This window comes from Streptopelia decaocto, assembly GCF_964273445.1.
Source record: "Streptopelia decaocto genome assembly, chromosome: Z".
Lineage (NCBI taxonomy): Eukaryota > Metazoa > Chordata > Aves > Columbiformes > Columbidae > Streptopelia > Streptopelia decaocto.
Genome location: NC_138657.1, coordinates 33848633 through 33860504, shown reverse-complemented (window position 1 = coordinate 33860504; position 11872 = coordinate 33848633). Strand labels below are relative to the sequence as shown.

Sequence of the window (11872 nt, the reverse complement as noted above, 5' to 3'; positions counted from 1 at the left end):
TTGATGAGAGTTCAAGTTAGACATCTACTTCTGCAAGATAAAAATGGCTAGTTGTAAACTTCAAATTAATTAGAATTTTATGGAAAGTGTCACAACCACTGTTCCCAGTGCATGACTCCAGTGGTAAAAGTCTTTGTGAAGAAGTCTTCCCACAGCCCAGTTCAAAGGTGAGTATTTACCATGTGTAGCCAAGTTAGCGCAGCAGGACTAAAAATCATCAGACCAAAATCCAGTTGAGTGAAATGTGAAATGATCTTACCTTTCTCATATTTAAAATACTGGCTGCCCTGTCACTGAGCAATCTTCCGTACAAACATAGGAAAAACCCAGCAACCCAGCCCTCTGCCCGCCCAAAATAGTGGCTGTTTACATGAAATCACTTTAACTTGAATGTGCACTTAAAGTGGTATAAAGCTCTGTTGGTTATTTTAAGATAGTAACAAATTTACACCCCTCAAATGTCAGGTCTGCATGGAACATTCTTAAGCACTAACAAAAGAAGTTTGTGCAAACTGAAGTAAATGTGCAGATGTCCAGGTTCATTACCAGAAGTTAGCTTTGAACAGGTCAGCCTAGTGCAGAGACCTGAGGAACACCATGACACCAAAATGCATCAAAATTTTCAAGAATGACTTGTAAAAGTCAGATTCCATTGAACACAAGGAAATTTAAGGATAAATTGCAAAGAGGTGGGGTGGGTGGAACCAGTGCCAAAGCATGGAGGTTTTTAACTGTCAGGCAACAACATCATTTACACAAATTGTGCACAAGTTACGCAAATAAATGATTTCAGAAAAATAATGTGCAGAAATCTGTAACTAACATCTAAGCAGAACAGGTTAGTGTTAAGTAGACACCACCCTGTTTACACTGCTGAGACCCCCACTGCTTTCCATTTTGCATACACAGATTTATTGTGCATATGCAGCTTGGCACTCTGAATTTTGAAAAGGAATCAAGCCATTCACAGGGCAGTAATCTGTTAAAAGAGTGAAGGTGAAGCCTGGGAAAAAAAAAAAGAAAACAAGAAAAAAACAAAAGGAAAAGCTTAGTAGCCTCATAACTTTGCCAGGCTGTCAATGCTGAAATGAATTAAAGCAATAAGGTATTAATATTGGTAAAGAGTTAAGTGGTGTACCACACCAAGAACATACTTGTTTCTTTGACCTATTCTTAGACCTTAATGGTGTTAAACTGCAGCAGCTCAACCTCCTCCAAAATACCTTTACTCCTGCTTACCCTTCCTGAAAAACAGAAATCAGCAGCAGCTCAACTGCTTACATCATTAATATTTTGAAATAAAAAACTCACAGAGAGAACGAGCCTATTAAGGAACCTGACAGATGTGTACAGTAGTACTAAAGCTGTAGCTCTGGGTAGGTTTCCTACCCCCACCCTCCTAGATTTGTAGGACATTATTGTCTTCAAAGCATGGACATTTGAGCTGTTTGTAAATGAGCTCCTAAGTAAGCAGCTTTCTGGGGCAGTTCCATTACTGCAGCAATAGAGAACAAAAATATCTTTGCTTTTATAAGGCTCCTTCCCCTGTGAAAAGAGATACTACAAAACTGAGGTTGGTTTATCAGCTGTAATACAGAATAGGTTCAGCATTAGTCATAAAATGTCAGTGTTACCTATTTTTAACTATAATTCAATGTAGCCAGCTCATACAGATTAATGTCTGCTCTTCAGATGTGGTGCTCTTGCTAAAGCACAGTCTTAGACTCTCCCTAATCAGCAGATGTACACGAGATAAATCTTCACTGGGACCAGTCTCTCAGGCAACCGGATACAATAAACAGGATACTGAACTCAGGGAACTGAAGAGGCTTGGGTATTCATCCCAACTGCATGCTGGCATGCTCCAAGATCTACAGTGTACATCTAACGAGCTTGGTGACAAAAAAATGTGTTTTGGGGGATCCATATAATTCTTTCCCTTTTACTATGAGAAAAGAGGTAGGAATAAAAGTCTGGTCAATATTGAAAGTCTGCCACAGTTATTTAACAACATAATTAAGCCTTCACACATTAATTGGAACAACTTAGATAACTTAAAAAGCTCTGCAGCCTGGTGATGTTTTCTCCTCTGCTCATCATCTCACATTTGGATCAGCTTTGCTTTTTATCATCAGTAAAATGTGCTTGACTGAATTTTGAGGTCTATTAATTCAAAGCAGACAAATGTTATCACATAAACACTGCCAAATGCTTCTACTGTTCCCCACTGCTTAAACTGAAGAAACTGCTTCTTCACAATCTGAAATCACATCTCCACATATTGCTCATGAGAACAAAGTTTACAGTCGTAAGTTGCACATAAAGGGTTTATTTTAAATGTTTTAAGGATAGAGTTACATCATAATTATAAAAATTACTTACAGAATTAAGTAACAGATTTAAAGTGTGTATACTTCTAAATGCAGAGAACAGGGAACTGTCTACATTGTTCAAAATAAAATAAAAATAACGAAACCAAGCTCTAAAGATGAAGTCATTACCTAATTTTAAAATGTGAACACGAAGACCTTTGAACTATACACATACCAAGAACCATCCAAATTGCACTAATGATGTAAAATACAAAAGCACAGCATTTTCAAGGAACCAGAAACTGTTTTTACCATAATTCTTTTCCCTGAAGCAACGTCAATTCTATCTGAAGATAAAGCCTCCATTTTTAAATAATTAATTTAAAGGCTTCTACCTGTTGCAGTAAAAAAAGAAAAAAAAAAAAAAGCTTTCCCCATAGTCTTCGCCAACATAGTTTAGGGTTTGGCACTCAAAAAGAAGGAAGAAAAAGGTAGTGTGTTGCTAATCAACTGTGGTTTTTATTTTTTTATTTAACAGAACACATGGTCCCTTCAAATGCTGTATGACACATACAACTGGAAAATTACCTTCCGTTGGCACTAAGCTCGTCTCACCGGTGCATTTAATCCTACTAACAACCATTAAAACAGCACAATAAGCAAATTCACAAAAAACTGAACACAAAATAAAACCAGAACAAAACAAAAACCTAAACATTTTAACATGCAACTTTAGTTTGTTACATTGAACGTTCTAACTCTCTAAGCATGCAAAAAAGGATGGTCTGCATTTAAGGGTTTTTTTTTTCCTTTTCAAGTTTTACATGGCAGCCTGACATCACACACACGCACACACACAATATACAACAACACTACAGCAGGTAAATGTGAAAGGCGAGTAACTTTTATACAAAGATCCATGGCTTGTGCCATCACAAGTCCTATGTGATTTTGGAAAGTAATGTTGAACCCCTATAACAAGGAACCAACATTTAGTTACCAGGGTAACGCAAGCACTGCATGCAGATCTGAAACATGAGCCTAAAACAAAGCCCAAAGCAGATGGGCAGGGAGTGGAATTAGTCTCAAGCCTCAAAAAGGTGGTTTAAGCTATTAAAAAAAAAAATAAAAGGAAAGAGGAAGAAAAGATGAAAGAAATATCCACACAACAGACAATGGGGACATCTAAAAACAACCATAAAATTTACAGTTTATAGATTATACTCTAATTGGCAGAATATGTGGTGTATTCAAGAGGCTTGCAGAAAACCCACAAATGCAAGCCTAATGCTAAAAATGTTCCAGTAGACCTAAACCTCAGATATTTCAACACAAATGCTGTATTCCTCAGATATATAGCCCAAAGTTCAGTGTACTAGGTTATCCACATATCTTGTGTATAATCAATACACTCACTCATTCTTGTGCCACAAATATCAACTTGGGCTCATGGAGCCAGGCTCAGCTTTGAGATTTACATGCAGGACTCTTAAGAGTCAATAGAAAACACATAACAGATCTGCAGGATGAAAACACTGTGTTGCAAATCTGCTCACTTTGTTCAAAACACAAGGAACATTTACGACTCGGGTACTTAGTGCTTAAGGACTGCATTGAGAAGCTATTCACTGAAAGACAATAGCCTGCCTTTGGTTGCCCAAGATGAAATACTGGACATAATGCGATATAGTAGCAAAGGACAAAGAATTAAGGTATCATATTTATATGGAGAGTATTTATTACCATTCAACAGCATAATGAGGCACAAGCCTTAAGGCTAAAATATGAAATCAGGCAAAAAAAATGGACAGAAAGGGGCTTAAACCACTGAGTCTTCAATATCAAGAATACCCACAATAGAGGTCATCCTGATCTCTGATTAACAGCACCTCTCCTGCATCCTTCCACTAATGGCATACGGCTGGATATCAGAGTATTTGTTCCTTCCATCAACAGTGTTGACTGTCTTCACATCCTGTGTTTCTGTGAGGCAGTTCTTTGACACTTGCAGAGCTCTGCCTTCATGTACCATAACAATTTTGTTGCTGTGCTGATTGTTGTTGCAATTCTGATACTTCTTAAAGCTGCCACACTTAAAAAATCCTAATCTTCATTTACAGCTATTTTGCAAGATTAAAACCGTGAAAGAATTTTGCTGTTGTGGGCTGCTATTTACATCCACAATCTAATGCAGATGACTGAACCACTGAGACTGCCTATAGCTTCCATTAGATAGTACATCACTGGCATGCAGAACTCTAGTGTTCATATAATGAAATTCACGTTAACAGCATACCTCAAAGCAAGTACAATGTACACCACAAAAGGCAACAACAGGTTTAAGCTGTAGATTTGTCCAGACACTCCTTATGTGGAAAAGCCAGAAAAAAGAGGAAGTGGGAAAGATGCCTTCTTGAACCAAAATGGTTAAAAACAAACATACAAACAAAGAAATGCAATAGACTGAGCAGAAGGCAACAAATGCTCCTCCTTCTCTAAAGTAACTCTTCCATGTAAAAGGATCCCCAGCCCCCACCCCCCTGGTATGATATTGTATTTATCATGTAAAATATTAACTACTGTTAGGCTTCTAAGTCCATCCATGAACATTCAGGTCGCTAGGTTTTTGATATTAAATGAGAGACTACTGATTGCCAATGCGTAGTCTGAAGTCTTCTGAAGTAGCATATATACTGTTAAAAGTTGTGGCACCAAGCACTTGGGTTTTGCTAAGAAGTGTGAATAACAAAAAAAAAAGAAAGAAGTACATTTAGGGTTGAAGGCAGCCTTGTTGCATGTATTTTACTGGTTCCTACGACTTGTGAATATGGGCCATTAACTTGCATTTTCTAATTAAATGGTTATACAGATTAAATACATTTTTATAGCTTAAAACCTTTTCACTGAAAGGTGTGTAAATCAAACACTTGATATCCTACTGTCCTGTGACTACTAAAAATGCACAAGCGTTTCCATGTACTGCAAGTTCTTAAAAAGCTAAATTTGAAATGAAGTGTAGAAACACAGCAGATTGATGTTACTTGGGTTAGGCACTCCTCATTTGCTGCACAAACTGTTTAAACCTTTCCGAAAAGTCACCTCTGTCCCAACCCTGAAAACAAGGACTGCCAGTAGCCAAGAAATTAAATTTAATGTTACAAAAGAAGGCATATCAAAATATCAAACTACACTTGCATGTGGCAGTTGAACAGGTGAGTGCAAGGTTGAAGAAAAAGTTAAAATCTATGAAAAAATTTAGATTAATGATTACAATACTAGATCAACTTTACACAGCTTGAATTTGCAGCTGTTCTTTGCTTTTAACTCCCTCCTGCCCAAATATATTGACTTCCTTCAAGAAAAGGAGTTCTCTTACACAAAACGTGTCACATTTGTTTATATTATTTGGAACAAAACAGTTTTGCTGGCAGAGATTGTGGGTTCGCAGGGACATTTAAGCTTTCATTTAACTGGAAAGCAGTCAAGTCTTTGTGTCTACAAATTTTACATTTCATAGTTCCACAAATTTGGCAAAAGTTCACAATGATGTCTAGGATGTCTTCACCAAATCGTAGACATAAATATGGAAATCATCATCAAACTTGATGAAATAGACAGATGGTTTGGCTTCGACTTGATGAATGACCATGCCAGTCCTTTTTGAGCCATCTTCTTTGGCATATTCCACTTGTTTGCCTACCAGGCTGTCCACAACTTCACCTGGTTCCCGTTCTGCAGGAGGTGAATCATCTGTAACACAGAAACAATGTAGTTTGGTAGACATTAACAGAATTTTTCAATATGGAAGACAACTGCGGAGTCTTCTTTAAAACTCAAATGAAAAAATTACAAGTCTGAAATACAAAGTATGTAGAAAACTAGTTTTGTTCAAACAAGCACCCAACACTTACAGAAAAAGTTAAGTTATACTGTCTTCAGTTTTATTAACACAAAACCAGTACTTTGATTGGTAAGAAATTTTACAGAAAATTTCTGTGGATAATTGAATTTAAGTCACCAGCAGAAAAAGGCAATAGGTTTCCTCAGCAAAAAGGCAGCAAACTAAACCTCCCTCTTCTATGCATATTATTCAAAATTTCAGTGCATGCATGCCACTGCAACAAAGCCATCTCTTCTAAGATGATAGTAGTGTAAACTACTACTAAAAGTGGGGGTTTGGCTCCACATTGGAATAGTGGTGTTGGTAAAGTCTAACCATATTATTTGCTTATCTACCAAAACCTAGCCAGAAACATCCTCGTATTTCAGACGATGCCTATGATAATTTTCAGTACAAAAAGGTGTGATTCGTAACATGCCAATTGCCAAGGGGTTGGTTACAAGCCAGTCACAGAACAAATGTGATAGAGGGTAAAAGCACTGTACGGGAGCACTGGAAACTAACCACACCTTTCTCAGCTTGTCTTCTTTTAAACTTGTTTTAGATAAATTTCTTTTCATATTCTAGTGAGGAATTTCCTTTGTAATGGTCACATCTGATGTGGCTTTTATTCTAGAAAGGCTAAGCTTTCAAATTCATGTCTTTGTTTCAAGTTTGCGTTAAGAATCCCTCACACATTTCATCCATTTTCAGTTCTGGGAGTTGTGAAAGAACTGCCAAAGGAGAAAAAAAATCCAACAGGGAATAATAGATTGGCTTGTACTTACACTTTTCCACAAGCCTAAAATATTTCGCTTTCAATTTTTGTTTCAGTTCCTCTATAAACACTTTGTCATGCATAGCTATTATCCTCTAATATCAGCTATGTAAAGAGCCTTCCTTGGCAAAGATGCAAATTAAACACATTCTCACATAGAGGTCATTATGTAGCGTGAACAAAGTTTTATTATCAGATCCAGCAATACACATTCCCCTCACCAAAAAGAAATTATCTAAATTTGGTTTCCTCACATATGTAAAACCTGTCTTTGAAAAAAGGGAGTTCCCTAGAAATTTTACTTATAATGCCATGGCAAGTTCCACCAAATTTGTAGATATACTTCCAGGTATCCCAAAATCTGTTTCGTAAAATACTACTTCTAACATCCAATCATTGACTTAAGGACGTAAGTAAAAAGGTCTGGAAAGCATTCAGATGCAGGGAAGGTAGCAAATAATTCAAAGTGGTTTGGAAAGAGGTAAGCAGTAAGATAGTCTCATGGCGAGCACTGAGGAAAAAAAGTGCATTAGAACAAATTAATTCTTAAATGGAAAGGATATAAGCTCTTTCCCTACTCCCACTCCCAAGGTGGAAGAAAGCAAAGCAGACTTATAATACATTCCAAGTACTTTTGAATAGTTAAGACAATGAACACATTATTTGAAGGTTCAAATCTGAAAGAGCTTGCTTTATTTCTTCAGGAAGAGGAAGGTCACTTTTTTCCATTAATATTTGTGGCTCACTCTCTACAAGCAGCAACTTCTTGTTACACTTGTGAGGAAGGGGGAAATATCTCACAGATTATTACTAAAGACATTATGCAAATAAATTCCACTTGTTTATTTAGCCAGCAGCCTGTTATCAGTGCTATATCTGAAGGAACACAGTCTCAAACTCAACAAATTAGTTGTAACTAATACTTATGTAAGGCATGATGTAGCCAATCACTACAGTTACCTAATGACTCATATTCTTTAAAGTCCTGATTGCCTCTGTCAGAGAAATGTGTTTACGGTACACAGGAGAAATAAAAACAAAGCATTCTTTACTAGCTTTTTTTCCTTTTTTTGTACTGGCTATCCAAATCTCCTGACCAATACCGATTCAGTGAAAATCCTTCTACATTAATAGGAAAAGCCCCAATGACTTTTACTTCCAGAAGGGAGGAAAAAATATCCCTCCTAATCTACTAAAACATTTTCTTGCCTAGTGTGTTGAAATATTTGAGAGAAAATGAATTTTCAAAAGATTAGGATTTCTTTCCTGCAAGAATCTACTCAACAGTTTTTCACACTGAAGACATGTACTCCAACAAAATTAATCTGACTATATTAGTAAGCCCCAAAATATTATTCCCGTAATACTGCTTCAGAAACGCAAATTGTGAGCCATCTCAATGAGCTGTAATACTTATATATGAAAACAACACTGGAAAACTTCTGGATTGTCAGTTTCCACTAAAAAAATCCAAGCATAAACTCTTCCACAGTAGTACATAAATATTTTTCAGCAGAACTACGAATAATTATGGAAAACACTTTTACTGCAACATACTTTAGCAGTTAACACAGATGTTCTTTGTTGTGCTATAACCTTTGTTAGCTGTGATACTTAACAAAAAACCCAAGGAAGTAACAAACAAGATCTTTGCCTACTTACTCGAATCAGGCATAATGCGAAGGTCACCTTCTTTATAATCGTCTAAGAGTTGGTACATGTACAAGACGGGGTCTTTCTCATAGGTAATATAAAACCATGTGTTCATAATAGGAGCTCGAGCCAAAACCATCCCCCTCCATTCATCTTTTGAGCCATCTTCTGTCTCAAACATGTGTTCCACAGCTTTACCAATCATTGTGTCTGCCAGGTGGGCATCACTAATTCGAGATGAAGCTGAAATGACAGCATTTCATAGGTTCATTCAAAAGCACGGACACATGTCTCAGTGAAAAATAATCTATACCCCAATTCATAGGCAAATTTGATTGGATGTTTGTGAATTCATACACAAAACAAACACTATCCATTCCATAGAGTCCACCACTGAAAAAGTGCAGAACCTTAAAAAAGCAACAGCTTATTCTGTTGATAAACAAGTAATTACTTGGGTAAATATTGAACTTTAGAGTTTGAGAAACCTGCAGCTTAACAATCCAGTGCTAATTCTGAAAAATCAAAAAGCCTTGTTACTAAACAAGGTATTTCACTTAGAAGATGTATTTTGCCCCCATTATTAACAGTACTTAGGTGAAGTACTTGAGGAAAAATGTACCGTCATTACTATCAGACACACACAGCAGAACAACACAGCCAAGATGGCATACAGTTTAAATTTTGACAGAAGTATCAACGTTAACATCACACACGTTCTCTGGGATAAGACTCTAAACAACTACCAAACTTACTGCATACTACTTAAAGACAGAAGACAGCACTGCATGTGCTGGTATCATCAAATCTTTGTGGAACCAAGAGAATTTAAATAGAGCATTTAGATTACCTGCCATGTGACAAAAACAAATAAGGCTAATAACATTTAAGTGTTTAGATGTTATCTTGGGGGAAGTCTGGAGAGATTACTGGAGAACATTTAATAGTATATGGCAACTTATATGTATGTGAAGTTAGCAGGAAAAGCCCCGAACACTTACCAACTCTGTCTGGAAGAACTTCAAGTGCTGAAACTCTTTCATCTTTGTGCAGTTCTAGTCCATACACACAGTCAAATCCATCATACTTTATAAGATAGAGAGAGGGATTTACAGGAACTTGATCAAGAACTGTGCCCTTCCATTGTGTTACAGGTCCACTCCCTTCTTTCCATCCATGCTGTATTCTGCAGCCTACAATATTTCTTCGTGGCTGAGAAATAGGTTTGCTTGGTCCCACATTGTTTCTATGCTTTCTGCACACAGATACAAACATAATATTAAACACGTATATATATATATATATATATATTCAAAATTCTACTTGAGACAAGAACTGTATGTTTCAGGATGGCAACATTTTATAGCTTAGTGCACCTATTCAAATCAGGGTATAAAGCACATTACACTGTACTGAAAAAAAGAAAAACACACTGAAGAGTGGTGAAACATTTTTCATTTGCTTTGTAAGGTTAGTTTTCTTAATAGTCATTTCTAAAATTAGCTTGCTTAAGCCAAAAGAACTATTTTAGCCCTTACTACCCTGAATGCCAAAAGTAAAACTCACCTGATCAGGTCCCAGAGCACAAGGTTACCTAGCAGTATTAACTTTACTACCTTGTTGCTCTCTGCAGAATAAGTAAAATCCTTCCCCAGGAGGATGAAGTCAGTGGAAACAGTGGCTGACTAAAAATCTTCCAAGGTATTTGTTTTTCCTAACCCATGTTTTCACCTGAAGAAAATTTAGCTTCCTTCTGCATTTAAATATATTTTTGACTCCAAGTATTTTTGAAGACACGTGGTGGCAACAACACTTCTCTAGCATTCTTTTTTAATATAGTAAAAGAAAAATTATATGCAATGGTAATGGTAATAGAAGGCATACTCCTTAATGGGGAAAATACACTACATATACTGTCTTGTCCTTCCTCTGTTTTCACGGAGGTTGCATGGAAATTCCCTCTGGCGAATAACAGTTGTTTGAATCAACAGCCATGGAAGCTATTTGACAGTTTCAAATCACTGAAACAAATTTGTTCTAACCAGTTCATAAAAACACTAATTGACAATTTTGAGTACAAATGGAAGAAACTAACAATATCACGACAGCGTATTCGTGATAAGAAATGTGTATTATATCTATTGTAGCATGTCACAATGCACTTACTCATTCCTGAAAAGATTATTTAGAGGCGCACCTGATTAAAATTCTCATGAATGTCAACTAGTTGTAAAATAAATTTTTGGGTTACTACTTGTAGCACACTTCATTTAAATGGCAATAAAATATGCACACCACTAGGATGCTTAAAAGTAACATTGAAAAGAGAAAATCAGTTGCAGAAAATAATTTCTTCCTTAGATTAGAGACAGTGACCTTAGAAAAATACCTCTAAGAATGATGAATGCTCTGAGACAAGTCTCTATATGATCCAAAAAAGACTAATAACAATCATAACACTGAAATCCTGGAAGCAGTCTTGCAGATAATGTACTAACTACATGACACTGGAATGTGTAATGCTGGAGATGTAATCATAACTATTAAAAACAAGATGTATGATTCCTTCAGCAGCCTGTCCCACCTACAGACTTTCATTCACCATAAAGATCTCAGCAGGGGGTTTGGTTAAATTTCACTTTTGTTATCAATTGACCTTTTCAGCAAGATCAAACTACAATTATTATATTCCTAACTTTGATAGCACAGATTATTGAAGGAACTCCAAACACCTCTGCTTAAGAGCCATTCTGCTACAAAGTTGGTTTTGCATAATTTTATGCAGAAACTAGAACACACTTCCAAATTCTAGTTCTTGCTGAAGTGTATATATTTATATATATTTAATTACAATAGTCTCAGTAATAGGTTACTATTAAAAAATGACATCAGAGATCTGGTTCTTGGCACAATAAGTTTATTTTGCATGCAATTAATTTATTCAGTTCTAATGAATCGTAGTTCCATTCTAAAGTAGAATAAAGCCAACTGAAGATAAAAAAGATAAAACAGATAAAACAGTGTCAGTTTTAAACAGTTTGTCTATGCTTCTGATGATCTCATAGTTGGAAAAGGTAAAAATAACACTGTTCACGTTCAATCTCACAGTTAATTTTACTTTCTGCCTATAAAGCATAATCTACTTAGTGTTTAAATAGGAATAATTAAGTGAAAAGTTTCACACATGGAAAAAGACTAAAAAACTCAGTTCAAACTGGTAACTACCTCTAAAATTACTCAGAGAGTAAA

General features: G+C 36.1%; 1 protein-coding gene across 7 annotated transcripts in view; it reads right to left on the bottom strand.

The window, feature by feature from the left end:
• Positions 1-2309: 2309 nt before the first annotated feature.
• The window catches only part of SPIN1 (spindlin 1), a 60527-nt gene continuing 50964 nt past the window's right edge, over positions 2310-11872 (bottom strand). For all 7 annotated transcript variants that reach the window (XM_082074635.1, XM_082074633.1, XM_082074636.1 and 4 more), the window contains 3 exons: positions 9625-9878; positions 8633-8866; positions 2310-6062 (listed from right to left, as the gene is read on the bottom strand). In XM_082074635.1, coding sequence (XP_081930761.1) covers positions 5863-6062; positions 8633-8866; positions 9625-9878 — 688 coding nt within the window. In that variant the 3' untranslated portion in view covers positions 2310-5862. The remainder of the gene's footprint in view (positions 6063-8632; positions 8867-9624; positions 9879-11872) is intronic.